Genomic DNA, 16,197 nt, shown 5'->3' on the forward strand with positions numbered 1-16,197 from the left:
ACAGCTGCCTGAAAAGAGGGTGTAGCCATGTGGGGATCAGGCTCTTCTCCCGGGCAACTAGTGACAGAACAAGAAGAAATGGCCTCAAATTGCGCCAAGGAAGGTTTAGGCTGGGTACTAGGGAAAAATTCTTCAGCAAATGGGTGGTCAAACATTGGAACAGGCTGCCCAGAAAAGTAGTGAAGTCACCATCCCTGAAAGTGATCAAAAGACTTGTGAATGTGGCGCTTGGGGACACAGTTTACTGGTGGGTCTGGCAGTGCTGTGTTAGTGGCTGAACTCAATGATCTTAGAGATCTTTACCAACCTTCGTGGTTCTATTGTCTTTTGAAGCCAAATGATGGAATCATAGAATCATTAAGGTTAAAAAAGATTTTTAAAATCATCAAGTCCAACCATTAACCTAACCCAGTGGAGTCCACCACTAAACGATGTCCCTAAGCAACACATTCACATGTATTTTAAGTACTTGCAGGGATGGTGCCTCCACAACTTTCCTGGGCAGCCTGTTCCAATGCTTGACAACCCTTTCAATAAAAAAAAAAAATCCTGTCTGAACCTCCCCTTGTGCAACTTGAGACCATTTTCTAAACTAATTTTAGTATTTATACTATCTTTTAAATGTGTGAACATGTATTTGTGTGCACCTAAACTGATGAGATAATGCATGAGCCAAAGTCTGTTGGAAGCAACAGGACAAAGTGGTTGACCCACGTGGTTATTTCTGGCATTGTTATCTGTAATTGTTTCATGTTGGAGTATTCAGTACATATCAAAGAGTAATAAACCATACAGTTACTTCATATCATTTGACACAGTTTGAAATGATTTGCAGTTCATGCTTAGGGGATAAATTGCACTAGAGAGAAAAGGTGGAAAAGATGGTCCTCTCTGACATGTTTTTTCTTATGCCACAGTCAGTACGGTAGCTTTATCCTGATGATACATTCCCACACAATGGATGAATTCTCCATGTGGCACCTCAGTTATGTTTGCCAGCAAGAGAACCCAATTTGTAATAAGCAATCTTTAATATTCTTGTGCTTAGTCTTTAACTGGTTATGGGGGGGGGGGGTTGCATTTTGTAAGATGCATGTGAAAAGTAACAGTTCGTCATTTTGGCCTGCATTAGGAATTGTGTGACCAGCAGGAGCAGGGAGGTCATTCTTCCTCTGTATTCGGTGCTGGTGAGACCACATCTTGAGCACTGTGTCCAGTTCTGGTCCCTCAGTTCAGGAAGGACGTTGAGATGCTTGAGCTTGTCCAGAGGAGGGCAACAAGGCTGGTGAGGGGCTTGGAGCACAAGCCCTATGAGGAATGTTTGAGGGAGCTGGGGTTGTTCAGCCTGGAGAAGAGGAGGCTTAGGAGTGACCTTATTGCTCTCTACAGCTTCCTGAAGGGAGGTTGTAGACAGGTTGGGGTTGGTCTCTTCCATTGGGCAGCAACTGACAGAACAAGAGGACACAGTCTCAAGCTGCGTCAGGGAAGGTGTAGGTTGGATATTAGGAAAACATTTTTCACCGAAAGAATAATAAAGTACTGGAATTGTCTTCCCAGGAAGGTGGTGGAATCACCATCTCTGGATGTGTTTTAAAAAAGACTGGACATTGCACTTGGTGCTATAGTCTAGTTGAGGTGTTAGGGCATAGGTTGGACTTGATGATCTTAGAGGTCTCTTCCAACCTCGTGATTCTGTGATTCTGTCATGAGAGGGAAGATCTTCAGAATACATATTGTAAAGGAAGTAGCTGAGTGAGACAAAAGGAGTTATTGCTACTGTGGTAATGGGGCCTTTGTGTTGAGCACATAAGCTTAAATCAAGTTTTGCATTGTGAGATAAGAATCAGTGTCTGGCTTTGTTAAGATGTTGACCTTTTCTTCCTTCATTTTGATTGTAGGATGATTTGCACACATTTTCATTCTGAATCCAAATTAATGTCTGCTTATAATTAAGATGCAATTTGCTCAAGTTGTGTATGCAGTCAGATTTTTAACTGTGTCATTTCACTGTTGTTGTCTATACACCTCTTTATTTGTTCTTCTATAATAGTCTTCTCTAGCCATAAAGTAGATTGCAGAACCCTTAGGCCAGAGATGACTTCTAATACTGCCTAGGAGAGGAACAGAATTAAACCTCTAGTGCTAGGAGGCTATCATAATAGTTTACCTTCGTCTGATGTTAGTAATCTAAAATGTGCTCTGACCCTGTAGTATTTAAAAGCTAGGTGTTGTTAACAATAGGAGATGACTTAAGGAGAATGGTGATTCACAAATTACATCTTCTTTATTTCAGAGTTAGATCAAAGTTCCTTAATTGAGTCTTCTTGAAGGCGTGGTCTAGCTTATACTGTTCTCTTTGCTAGATAAGACTGACTACAATCTTAAACATTTTAACAGGAATTTTTGGGAGTTGTGGCTCTGCTTGCCTGCTGTTTGTGGGAAGGACCATGGTTTTGTGCGGTCAGGAGCCATCAATCCCAAAAGTCTGAACTCCATAGTGTTCTCTGTACATTGCAGGAATTGTTCTCCACCCTTCTGGTCTCAGAAATATGAATTATGGATACAGCTTCTTCCAGGTAATCTTAGTTGTTCTTTATAAGACTATATTGCTGCAATTATGCAGCCATTCCATCTCTTGAACTGTAGTAAACTTTGTCCATGCATCTGATCAAGTTCTTATTAAAACAGAGAATACATGCCCTTAGCACTGCTAACATCGGTCTGCTAGATAGGAGATAGGAAAAAAACAGATTACAGATGTAACAAATACAGAAAGCAGTCACAGTGTGAGTTATCTGGTTGCATGCAGAAGGACTCACTCAACTCACATATATAAAAGCTGAATGTCAGGTCAGAGGAAGTAATTGTAGCATTTCTTTAAAGGAAGGAAACAGATAAGCGCAAGACCTGGATTGGACACCTGTCTCAACCTGGAATAAATTGTCCTTTCTCTCTCGGTTTCTCTCCCTTGACTATAAAGGCAGCCTAAGGTCATTAGTCAGGATGAAGTTTGCAGAAAGACAGAGTATCTTTTATTAGACCAGTTGCTCTAAGTTGGAAAAATTAGACATGCTTTTGGGCATATGAGCTCTTCCTCAGACCTGAAATAGGAGCAGCAGATTTCAGAGTTAATTATAAACCTTTTTCTGTGTATGTCCTCACACCATCATAGTTACAGCAAAGCACCACAGAGATCACTAACTCAGATTTAGGCACCTAATTTTAAGACATCTAAATGAGGCCAGAGGAACCAAGCATGAGGTGCTTATTTGGGAGTTTGAGAACTTGCATTTCACATGACACATTTTTTTTCCCAGATGCTCCTCCAGTGCTGAGCTCTGCCTGTCCAGAGGACTGGCAGCCTCTCCTGCTGGGGAAATGCTCAGCTGCAATTGTGCTCTCTGCTTGGCTTCTTGCTGCTTGTGTGTTTCACGTGAAGTCTTAGCTGGCTTCATGTGCTCCCTTTGCAGGGCTGCCCGTACAGGCCTGTGAGACTGCTGCAGTTGTTTGGGAGAAGTGACTGTATCCTGTATGTCCTTGTAGTACAGGTCTTATGATAAGCTTGGCAGTTTGAACATATTCTCATCTTTTCCTTACTTGCAGCTCGGATACATTATTAAAAAGAGAGGGGATCTGGGAGTATGTCACTTTCCCTGGATAGTATCTAAGGAGAAGGTGTTCCCCTGTTCTCCTTGCCTTTCCCACAGACTCCTGCTGTAATCCCAGTGAGGACTAAGCTGTTTGCAAGCACTGTAGTGGGCACCACAGCATCTGATTTTACCCTGGTGTCTTTGGTTATTTTTGGAACTCCTGGTGACTCAGTGCCATGGTCTCTCTAAGAGGTTTTGAAAACTTGCTTAATTCTTTTGTCTCTTTCAGTTTCCTAAACATCCTTTGATGTTTCCTCCCTGCATCAGCATCCCACCCTTTTTACCCCTGGCTGCCTGACTCACTGAGAAACCTCCTGGTATTGACTTGCTCTGATGCAACTGCTCTTCTGAAATGGAGATTTGCCAGTGCTGGCCCCATCCCATCCCTCTGTATTTCTTGTTTCCTCAGAGGAACGATTGCTTTAAATAAAGGACAGATGTAAAGCTTGTTTTGTAAAGCATAGCAGAAGCTTCTATTATTGTAAACTGCCTTTTCCACTGGGCATACTTGAATTCAATTCAGGTGGTTCAATTTACTAATTCATGTGATTGAAATTACTTTTATCAATTATCTTTCAATGGAGCAATGCAGTAGTTCAGTAAAAGCTTTTTAGGTGAAGTAGATTCTTAGTTCATTTAAATTGCACGCTCATTTATTATTCAGCTATTGGTTTGCCAGGAGCTAGCATAGCAATCTGATCACTTGGTTTGTCATGCTTTCAAAAATCCTAAAGTTCTTTTGCTATCCTTCATTTATCCCCAATATCACCAGTATTTCAAAAGGAGGCCTTAAAGAAATAATTACTAGCTTGAATTTTTTGTTCTTTATTGGTTTCATTAGTAGTAAGTACTTTATAAATGTATAGAAGAGCTTCAAAGAAGGAGAACAAAAATAAGGTAGGTGAAAAAAGGCACGCTTTGTTAATATAACATATTTGTCCATTATCATTAAAATTATCTAAGAGGGCTAAGAATTAAATACAAACTACTGAATGTCAAAGATCTTCTATTTCAGGCTAATTTAAACAGAAATTTTAACAGCATCTCCCCAAGGAAATCAATATACACAATTCTTATCTAACCCAGCTCGCTGGCACAGGATTCTCAGAGTTCAGCTTGCGTGAAAGCTGGCAGCCAGTTATAAGAAATGCAAATGCTCGTTCCCATGGCAGGCAAGGCTGCAGGGTGGGCTCTGCTCTAAAGGCCACAGCATGAGCTGCATACAGTGGGTGTGGTTTTTAAAATGCCCTGATCCGCAAATTAGGATTGTGCTGAAAACCCATCCCATTTAAAAGGTTTGTTTCACTCATCATTTTGCAGAATGAGAGTTTGTTTCAATTGTGAATATACTTAATGCTATTCTCATCCTAATTTTTCATAGAAAACCAAATGGTTTTATAGTACCCCAGTATGACCTTGAACCTGCAAGGTCAATATTCAGCAAAGAGAACAATGAATGCCATCTGAAATGAAAAAGCTGGGAGGTCAATTTTTATTTTATTTTTGTAATTTTGTCTGTTTGAAATGGAGCTAAAAAGAGATTTAGGTCAAACCATCTTAGTGACTTTACTGATGAAAAGGACAGGAGTTTGTTCTTCTAGAAAAATATATATATTTTATACTGTTCACATTTGAATTTCAGGCTATGGAGAAACATTGATTCAAAATTTAAATTCAATTTCCTTATTACAAAAATAAAGCAATCTTGAAGACATGTAAAATTATGTTTTCTTACAAATAGTAGTAACTACTTTAACTTTGTCCTTTGATTATTGTTGTTAGAGTTGCTTATATTCGTGATTTTACTCATTCTTTGAATCTAAACATCTTTTGTCAGATTTAAGCTGTTCCTTAGCTCTATAGGTGTAAAAGGGTGTTACTGTGTGTGCAAGTCCAGCCTTGTTTAATTCAGCCTTTTCCTAACAGTAATCCTAATATTGATGTCAGGTCCTTTCTACATCTTAGTGTAAAGAAACGATAGATGATGGAAACACTTCTGTTTCCAGAAACGTGACAAAATACCCAGGTTTGCCTTGGGCAAATGATGGAGCTGCTCCTGGGAGTGTTTTCTTAATTATAGTTGTCAACTAACTTTCTTGGCTACCAGCACAGAACTTTTGTGTTTATAAGCAGACTTGGTATTCATACAACTAAAAAACCTAAAATGCCTTTTTGTCCATGAGAAGTGCCTCTGTATGACTTTGTTTCATGGATATGCTGTAGGTGGGGAAAATTAGATTATTGTATCTGTAAAATATGTAGAGACTGTTGAAAATACTTATTGTCCTTTAAACCAGCATTCCATAATAATTGTGGCAGGTCTGTAGGAAAAAAGGAAAAAAAAAAAAAAAAAAAAAAAAGTTGTTCTTATTTAATCAAGTTCAAAACAATAAAAATTCCAAGTTTCTTTTTTCATATGAAGGGAAGACTCTAACTACTACAAACAAGTTTGGTACTGTGTCATTAATTTTCCAATTAGAAAGAATCCATTAAAGTAAAAGAATAAGATGAAAGAAAATTGAATCATGCAGATCTTTTACTTATTAGATTAAATAGTCCCTAATAATTACATCTATTGCCTGTAGTCCTCAGAGAGAGACTGAGATCCTGATATATTTGTAGTCATGTGTGAGGAATGATAGCATCAATATTTAATTCATAGGAAAAAAGAGGCACTTTTTTTCTTCAGTGTCCAAGCTGGGTAAGAAAACTGTTCAAACCTTTGCAGTGCATCTTCTGCAGAGAAGAGTTAACCTTCTCCTAATTATTTTAGACAAGTTCTTAAAAGATCTGATTCCTCAGAGGGCTGTACATTTGATATGAATAGAACTTTCCTTGTTGGTATTTAAAGGGTTTTCACTGTTAAGAAGTAAATAAATTGAGAAAATAAGCACCAAGAGCTAAATTAGCATTCAAGAGGTATGTTTCCTAGTGAAAACAGAGATTTGAGTCTTCACACATGATTTTATATGGTGACAATACCAATAAAATAGAACTGGATGTAATTCTTAGAAAACATTAAAATAATTATTGGAGGTACAGTTTAAATTATTATATTATTGTAAGATTGTATTCTAATATCTTACACAAATACCTATATGAAAGATAACACTACTGTCTCTAGTGTCAGGGTGTTTTTTCCAATAGATTCCTACCCTCTAGTACACATGCTTGGCGACATCTGCCCATGTGAGAAGAGCACCATTAAAAGACTCCATATTTATTACTTTGCTGTGTTTACTGCTTTGAAAAGTAGAAATCTCTTTGTTTTTCTCTCAATCTGTTCCTTTCTCTCCTGCCTTTTTTCCTGTCTTACTTTGGCAGCTGCCTCTCATCCAGTTGCTGCAAGGACCGTTTCTGACCCACCTGGTGCTGCCTCTCACCACGTCCTGGGGTGATTATGACTCTTCTCTCCCTCTTCTGCCACTCAGCAAAGACTTCATTTGCTCTACCAGTCCTTTCCCCCATGCAAGGGTAGCACGAGCATCTCTCTATCGTTGTTACTGTCTTTTCACCTCTGAAAGAGATCAACATGTCAGCATCTTAAATATCCTCTGGAGGGTGACTGTGGCTGGATGTAAGTGGGCAGATGTTGATGGCTGCCACAGCCATTTCTGTGAGGTCTGGGCAGTTGCAGTTTTAAGTGTTGGCTGGGGAAGAGTCTGTACATATATAATAGACTTCCCTTCCCTTTCTTAATTTTTATCAATATCTGGTAATTCTCAGTGAAGATATGTTGTTCCCAAAACCACGTAGCTGAAGAATTTCAGCATTGTTGTGCTGAATGCAACACAAAGAGAAACACAGACTCAAGTGTACAGCCTCACAAACTTGGCCAACTTTGTCTCAGCTGTAGCTCCCAGTGCTTTCTCCTTACCTTGCATCACTTATCCATGCCTTTGTTGTTCCAGCTCGCAGAGTTCAGCTTGTCTCCTTTCACCATCCTCCTCAATGCTGGCAAAAGTCACTGCTGTGGTAGCAGGTGCTGATCCAGATGTGATGTTCTTGGGATCACCAGCAGAATCAAATGAATGGAGTACAGTGAGATACATTGCAGGGTGGTTTTCCCTTTTTGCTTTCAGATACTGTTTTTTGCAGACCTACAGCCTGACTCATTCCCTTCCGTAAGGCTGCTCTCTAGGTGGGTCTGCCAGGGCCAAAAAACCAGCTTAAGCTCAGTTTCACATTGAAATGTGCTGTACATTTCAAGCAGTGACATTTCAAAGCTGAGATCTAAATCACTTAATTTCCTAAGCAGCCATTCATGAAAATGTTCTGCAGCAGGGACTGGTGTTAGATGCGACTGTGGTGTTATACCGCACTGCTCAGGACTCAGACTTACTGGATGTAGCTGTTGTTGCTGCTTCTCCCCGTCCGTTATCAGTCTTGCTTCTTTTGTCTCAAATGAGGCAAAGTAGAGGATTTCATGTGTTGTTATACTTAAAAGGTATCTACCTATGGAGCTTTATATATGTGTGTGTATATGGGTGTAAATGTATGTGTAGGCATTGCACAAAAATGCAGTCATCCACAGTAACAGGTGGTACTGGCAACACCTGTTGCTGGGGTCACTCAACACTCCAGTATTAAAACCCTAATTTTAGTTGCTTATAACTTTTGTCAAACTTAAGCATTTGTGTTGAAATGTTATGTGCCAGGTGTCTGCCTTAGGCTGATTTGGGGGAGGGGATGTGAGGAGTGGAATTTATCAGCAAAACTGTTACTGCTAGTTGAGGGAGCAGGGGCCAGGGTACTGGTTTGCCTGTGCTGAAAAATGAGCTATTGCTGGTTGAGATGTTCCAAGCCACAAGTTGCCAGTGGAGACCCCTTGCAGCTGGGCGTGCCATTTGCCAGCACTGTGGAAATTCACTCTTTTACTGACAAAGCACTCTGTCTGGCCAAATTGTGGGCCTGTGAAAATGTTTGGTAGATGTTTGTTGACAGCTGCCCATCAGGCTTCTTCCATTATGCCCATTTCCAGATAGTGGTGCTGCACTGGTGACCCTTTGGATGCAAAATGCCTGTGAAGCAGCAAAGTAGCCTTGGAGATCGAGCGTGGAGCAAAGCAGGCTGCTGCACGCAGGGGCACCAGTCCACAGAGCACATCCAAGTAGCTCAGTTTGTGCTTACTCAGTGTGAATAAATAGGAGGGAATGGCTGGCTGAAATCCAGAGGAAAAGGTGATGAAGGAAGAGCATGATGGGCTGAGAGAGGTAAGAGTGAAGGGCAAAAGGGTTTGGAGAACTGTATGAGAAGTGCTGAGGAGATAGACTGAGAAGGGACATGCACAGCTCCTGCAGGCCCATGACCACAGGGTTTCTGTGATCCCTGCCTAACCAGCTGGAATGTTCCACTCTTGATCTATTGGAGCTACATACATACGTACAGATACATTGCAGCTCGTCAAACATGGGATTTACACAGGATCATAACCTATACATAACCTATAGGCGCCCCTATTTGAGTGTATACACTTGAACCTGCTGAGAAACACTTAGGAGGTTGCATGATTTTTATCTGATGCTCTTTCAAAAAGCAGAGTTGTTCAATTTGCTTCTGCTTAATTTTGGGGTTTTTTTTGTTTTGTGTTTTTTTGGTTTTTTGAGTATTTCTTAGCTTTCACATACTCAACCTGCACTTCAACAACTATCATGTGTGCATAGAAATCCCTTTGTAAATATTACAGCTGTTTCTTGCTGTATAGTGTAGCTTTGGAATCTGTGCGACATTTGTAGCTCACAGTATGCAAAGTCATACTGTTGGTCATCGATATGAAAGCAGGCTGTGCTTTAATCTAGGCTGAGAGAACATTTAAACAGACTGCTCATATTATTTTTAAATCTTGTCCTTTCATGATCATTGTGGGAATTAGAAACAAACTGTCTGTTGCGAAATACTCTGTTTCACATTACTTAGCATTTTCCCATAAAAATCTGAAGAAATGCCACAGAACCTGATCAAAGTTCAAAGTCAGTTTGTTATTGAATGATGACGATTTTTTTTTATTATAGGCAAAGCCTCAGCCAAGAAACTGACAAAAAAGGTAAGCAAAATGTTCCTTTCCTTCTTCAAAAGAACTTGCATTCTTTCTGTTACTGAAGTGATTAAGTCTCTTTCAAAACTGGCTTTATATTTTCTTGTTTGTGTCTTTAAAGGAGGTCGATGCTGCACTGCTGTATGTTGCCAAAGCTAAACCAGGACCAACCTTTTTTAGAGAGCTTGGTGATAAAGGTAATGAGCACTTTTGATACTGAAAAATATGTCTTGCTTTTTTATCTCATTATATGGTATGAGTTGAATGTATTTTTAAAGAGGTTTTCATGGATTTTATTTCATCCTCATCTAGCTAGTAGCTGCCTCCTTGGCAAATCTCTGTTACACAAGAGAGAGTAAAGAGGCTGGGAATGGAAAGCCTTCTCAGGTGCAGGAGGAGACATGAAAGGAACTGAAAAGCCTGCTTGGAAGAGGAAAGGGCTAAAGGGATGACTTGAACACAAAATGGACTTTTAAGACTTTTTGTTAATAGCCTGACTGTTCTTCTATATAACTTAAATGCATGGAAACTATGAATAAAAGTGAAACTTGTACCTAGTTACATTAAGTGGTATCCCTGATTCCAAAAGCAGTTGAACTTATTTCTCCCTCTTTGGGAGCTCTGTGACCCTTCACAGTGTTGATGTGCTTTGTTTTCTTTTCACCCAGCATTTCCACTTTATATTGGACTACATAAAGAGAAAACTAAGAGTGGGGATATTGTTAGTGTAACAACGGGGGATTAAAGAACACCAAATAAACATCTCATTAACATAAATTAATTGAAGAGAGAAAACAAACAAGAGGATCAAGAAAACCAAATAGATGAGCAATTAACCATTTCACAGTAACAAAAGACCAAAATTCCCAAACTAATGAGAAAGACCGACAGCGCCTATTCACAAACTTTCTGTATCATACAGTTCAGCCTGAATCCCTTATCCTGTGGATGTTTCTGGAAAATAAAGCTGCTGTTGCACTGCTGCAGTTCTTTGGCAAGCATGAGCCCGTGCTTTCTCCATGCACAGCAGATTCTCAGACATGGCTGGAAGCTTGTGCCAAGAGAGCAGTCCTCAATCTCAGCCTGCAGCATTTCACCTACCCTTCGGTCTCACAGCCTCTTCTGCCTGCAGTTCATTTCTTGCATCCTTGTGCAGACCTGCAAGGGTCTCCAGCTGGGTGCCTTGCTCATCAGTCTGCTCCTGAAAGCCCCAGCATACCCCAAAAGCCCTGAAACGTCTCTGAACAAATTAACAATTTTTCCCTATCCTGTTTGTAGTAAACATTCCTGCCTTTTCTGTGCCTTTTCCAATCATCACATGCTTTCCCAGGATTTAGCTTAAAGTATTCTCAGTCTTGAATTTTTGGATATTCTCTCTCTTTAGAGCCTTTCTTTTTCTCATGATGGACAATGCAAATCCCCAGAGAATGCTGCCTGGGAAAAACAGGAATCCACAAAGAGAAACTGAAAACAGCAAATCAATGCAGCTTTCTCTTACTGCACCTCTCCCAGCTGAGTGCTTGGCACAAAGTGGGCTGAGTGGTACACTCAGATTTGGTGTCTTCTGCATTCTGGCAAAGATCTACCCTTGCTTAACACTGTGTGTTTGAATCTCTGTCCTTCAAAGGCCAGGTAGGAGTTTGAGATGATGCAGAAATATTCAGTGCAGACATCCATATGTCCCCACAATACTCAGAGTTTTTACGATTTTTGGTCATGATGCCTGTTTAGTGACTTTGATGCTTTTGCTTAGAGATGCATTATTATCACAGTTTAAAAATGAAAATATTTATGCTTTTACAAGTACCAGAATAATGAATCTACCCCTGTCCAACTGTTTAGCTGATGTTATTTTAACTACCTTCAAATTGTTATTTAAATGTCAAGAAGACAGAAAACTGCCATCAGTCTGGTTTGTAAAATGTAATGCTAGGGGATTCTGCCTTCTAGTGGGCAGTTTTAAAATTTGTGTCATATTTTGTAGATACACCTATGATTTATTCAGCATTAAGAATATTGTACTATCAGCAGTTGTTAGTAAGTTTGAGGACAGATATTTCTAGGGAGGGTAGGAGAAGGTTCCTTTAGCTTTAGAAAATGACAGTATTTTGCCAAAGCAAACTTCACGTTCTTGGCTGCAAGTATGCTGAGTCATTCAACAGTGTATGAAGTATTTATCTTTTAAATTCTGCTTGGATATGAATTTAATTTTCAATGGGTTGTCTTATTTTGGGTTTTTAAGTCTGCTGTGTTACATCTTTTAATTTCAGCACATTTGTAATGATTACTGTAGAATAAAAAAGGAAATTACCAAAATACTTCATTTACATTATGGATGAGGTAAGTTAGCCACTCACTGCATGTAGAAAAAGGACAATAGAATTAAAATAAGTTTTTTAATGGAAATTAGTCCACAAATTTAAAATCCTTATGATAAATTATTTTAGTGCAATCAGTCTTCCAGAAAATATCAGGCAGGACATGAATTTTCTGTAAAGCATTGAGTCAAGTTTCAAAAAATAATCCAGAATATTTCTACATATTTTTATTATATATACCTTTTTACCAATTTCACTATAGCAACTTTTCAGATAGATTACAGTAAGATGATGAAAACTCGTGCCATTTCTTTCAAAGTGGCTCTTTCCAGTCCTCTTCAATTCAGGTGCTTCTCCCTTGAGCCAGTCAGTAAGGTGTTGTCTTCAAATTGATCTTTTCTTCACATCTTACCATCTCTGTAAAAATTTTGCACATTCTTTCTGCAAAATTTTATATAGTATAATGAACCCTGTCTATCTATAAAGGCCCAAACTCCCAGGGGCTCAGTATTTTGTATCTCAATTATTACAACTTTTTTTCCCTCAGATTTTGACAACCATAATCTGCCATGTTAATATCCTTTCAAAAACTTTGATAAACACGTTTTTTTCCACAGCTTCTTTGTCTCATCTCTTATTTTGCATCCCTACACTGGCCTCTCCATGTTACATTTTACCTAGCATAAACCACTTGTCTTCAGCTTCTAGGTTTTCCTTAGACTATGCCATGCAGAACATCTCAAGACAGCTGAGGGGCAGACTCCCACTTCTCCTTGCCCAGGAATGCCATCCTTCGTTGCTTGGTGGTTACATTTTCAGTCAGGGGTCTTTGTGCTGACACCACTGCAGTCCTTGACTGGGAGGTGTTTTCTATACAGACCTGAGCAGTTGCCTCCTTGTCTTCCTTTATATTTTTCCCTTAAACATTCTTTTGCTGTCTCACGCACAAAACAAAATTAGGAATCTTGATCACTGCTTTTCACACTATTTGCTTGATTCTTTTCGCCACCTATTTGTTTCTATCTTTTTTTTTTTTTAATCTTGTCTTAGACGTATAAGCTAAAAAAATGGGACACGAGTTCTTTTTGTGTTTATTTGATTTCAAACTTGTAGAAAACCTAGATGTTTCATCTAAGAATACAATTCCAAGTTTTACAGCAATGAAAATAATAATTTGCATTCTTGCAATGACAGAAATGCTAAAACTTGTAAGCAGGACTTAGTCTTTGAGATGAAAATATTTTTTATTTCCACAGTGTATTGTATGCTTGTGGTATTGTGCTGATTAACACGATTCATGTAGGATAATAGGGTAAATAGTTTTATTTTGATGGAGAGGAAAGCTGAGCTATGGAACCAGAGTGTGTTGGCAACAAGATCAGCATTAGACTTCCCTTTAGCTTAGGCTTGTTCTTGTATTTTGAGACTCATGCATTTAGCAATTTAATATTTCTGAGCTCTGGTACTTAAAAGTGTTAAGTTACTATCTAAGGTCAAATACAAATGCTGTTGCTTCTGCATAGTAATTTATCAGAAGTTAATTGTTTATCACTGAAGCTTAAGTGGGCTCCTTATCTATCAATTAACTAAATATAAATTACAAAAATAGTTTATCTTTGCACAGATAGGCATGTTTGAACTTCATTATTTTAAGCAGCTTCAGCATTATACAATGTTTAGCTCACAAGTTAAAAGTAGCTCAGTTATTTTGAAAAGTGATTTATAAAAAAGCCCTTTACATTTTTTTCCCCAAACATTATTGCAGGGCAGATGGTTCAGATTCTGTTGTTTAGCCACCCTCATTCTGCACTCTCTATCTTTAGCTTGCACACTCTATTTTGACACTATCACATCTTTGTGTTTGTTCAGGCTTTTCACTTAAGGCGGTATTTCAAAAGAAAACACTGGAATTTTCCTTCAAAAGGGGGGGAAATACTTTCACCTTGTAGAAAGGACATGTTCCTATTAAAAAAAAAAAAAAAGAAGCCTCCTCTTGGCACAGGGCCCAGCAGTACTATCAGCACAATCTAGCAGCTTGGCAGCTTTGCGTGTTGCCATGTTCCCTTGAGAATTAGAGGGAAGCTATTCTCCGCCTTTTGCGAGCCTGCCAAAGGATGGAGGACTTTGATCCTTCAGGGTAATGTTAGAGTAGTTCTCCTCCCAGGTACTAAATGTGACAAAGCACATTTAATTTATTTGCCTTTTTTATAAACATTGAATGTTTTCAGTGAGAATCCAAAGATTTAGTGTAGGCCTTTTGTTAATACCAAATAAACCTTACTTTCTTGGTTAGACATGAACATTGATGTGTCTGGGGTTAGGGAATCATACGTTCAGAGTACTAAAAACAGAAGTGAAAAATGTATTAAATAGTAGCTTGGCTTACTTTAATACACATAGTTAATACTATGTCAAACTACATTTTTTATATTTGTAAGATTTAACCTTTCAAATTTTGCTCTAAGTTTTTGGGGTTTTCCACAAGTAATTTTTAAATGTTTTTTTTTTCAGGGTTGATATCTTATGCAGAGTATCTGTTTTTGCTGACAATTCTTACGAGTAAGTATTATATATTTAAAATATATAGGCACAAATACTCAGCTACTAACAGTTTTCCAGGAACTTTTCTTCTAATATTTTTAGCTTCTAAATTTCTGCATTATTGTAAAACATAAAAAAGTATTTTATACTTTTTTATGTGACAATGCATAAATGTAAATGGACATCAGTATCATCATTGGCCCATAGCAATACTTCAAAAATTATGGTACTTCCTGCACCATGGGATCAGAAAAGTCATTGAAATCCTTTGAGAGGGAGGAGACATTGGTTACAGAATTGCATAATAAGAAGAAGAACTGGATGGGAAGATAAAGAATTTTTCTTCTGGATAATGATCTTGGACAATGAGACATTAGCAATATGGCTTATGCAGGGGTGTCTTAGAGCTAATTGCCTGTTTTTATTGTGTTCAGATTTGCAATGGATGCAATACATAAACAGCAGAATTTTTCCATGTCTTTTTGTCTGACTTTAAAGTCCATTTTCCTTATCCTCTGTTCCTTTTGACTTTATTTCCTCCAAGTATTGTACACGTATTTCAGCCCCTCTCCTTTACTTCCTTCCTTTTTCTCTCAAGCACTTTTTTTTAAACAACTTTTGTTTGGTACTTGTTTCATCTACAAGCAACAGGCATTTTTTGTTCTTTGCATGGAAGTGGTCTGGGATTGTGTGATACTTTCTCTGTGCCATGCCTGCTACCCCCCTGTTTTGTTCTGATGTGTAGGTGATGCTTAAAAACGCCAAGATTTGAGATGTGTCAATGAGCATTACAGGCGAGACCCCTAGAGCAGTAGTGAAGTAGTCCATATGCATTTCCATGGAATAGTCCACAGAACTGTCCACATGCAGTCTTGTTTGACTGATTTATACAAGTCTAACATTTTCTGCAAGGGACAAAGCCAGGCATAATAGATTTGATGTATCGGTGCATGGGGAAATTAGAGAAGGAAGCAGTCACTTCTTTCCTGACCGACTGTAGAGGCATCACTCTCGTGTGACCCCCATCACTTCCATGGCTGCAAGGTCCATGGCTGGGCCTTAAATAAATTGACAAATTTTCCTTGCTCTAGAAATTCACCCTCTCATGGTGTAATATGAACAAGTAATGTTGGTCTCCACAGAGTGGAGAGAGTATGTCCAGCCCTCTATTATTATGCACCTCCTGCACAATTCAAGTGGCCTTTCTGCACCTTACCTCATTTCTCAGCAGACCTGCATTCATTCTTGTTGTACAGCATGAAGGGTGGATAATGTCTTTGGCAACTTTAGCTAGGATGCAGTATTAAATTGCATATATATAGGTATACATTAAGCTTTAACATACAAATACACTGCTTCAGCAATGGTGACTGTCCCATGCTATACACTGCTTGAACATGAGTTATACCATGTGTTCAAGTGGCTTTTAAAATCAGAGACAGGAGTTTAGCCCAGGTAGGATTCTGATTTCAAAGTATTTGTTGCAACTCAAAAAATATGAATTTATGTTAAAAAAGGACAACTATGACAGCCAAATTATGACATCAGAAGAATACCTTAAAGTTTCAGGAATCAGTGTCAAAGATTCTATTTCTTTAGAAATTTATGGCAGCTGAAAGTGAATTCGTGCTGACTTATTGGCTTAAACAATTAG

General features: G+C 38.7%; 1 protein-coding gene across 2 annotated transcripts in view; it reads left to right on the forward strand.

Moving 5' to 3' along the window:
* Nucleotides 1-16,197, forward strand: part of MICU2 (mitochondrial calcium uptake 2) — a 134,423-nt gene that overhangs the window by 83,769 nt on the left and 34,457 nt on the right. For both annotated transcript variants that reach the window (XR_012056634.1, XM_030275367.4), the window contains exons 3-5: nucleotides 9,662-9,693; nucleotides 9,806-9,881; nucleotides 14,514-14,561. Coding sequence is in view for 1 of the 2 variants with exons in the window: in XM_030275367.4 (XP_030131227.3) it covers nucleotides 9,662-9,693; nucleotides 9,806-9,881; nucleotides 14,514-14,561 (156 nt within the window). In the remaining variant the exon portion in view is untranslated. The remainder of the gene's footprint in view (nucleotides 1-9,661; nucleotides 9,694-9,805; nucleotides 9,882-14,513; nucleotides 14,562-16,197) is intronic.

This window comes from Taeniopygia guttata, chromosome 1 (assembly GCF_048771995.1).
Source record: "Taeniopygia guttata chromosome 1, bTaeGut7.mat, whole genome shotgun sequence".
In the NCBI taxonomy this organism is placed as follows: domain Eukaryota; kingdom Metazoa; phylum Chordata; class Aves; order Passeriformes; family Estrildidae; genus Taeniopygia; species Taeniopygia guttata.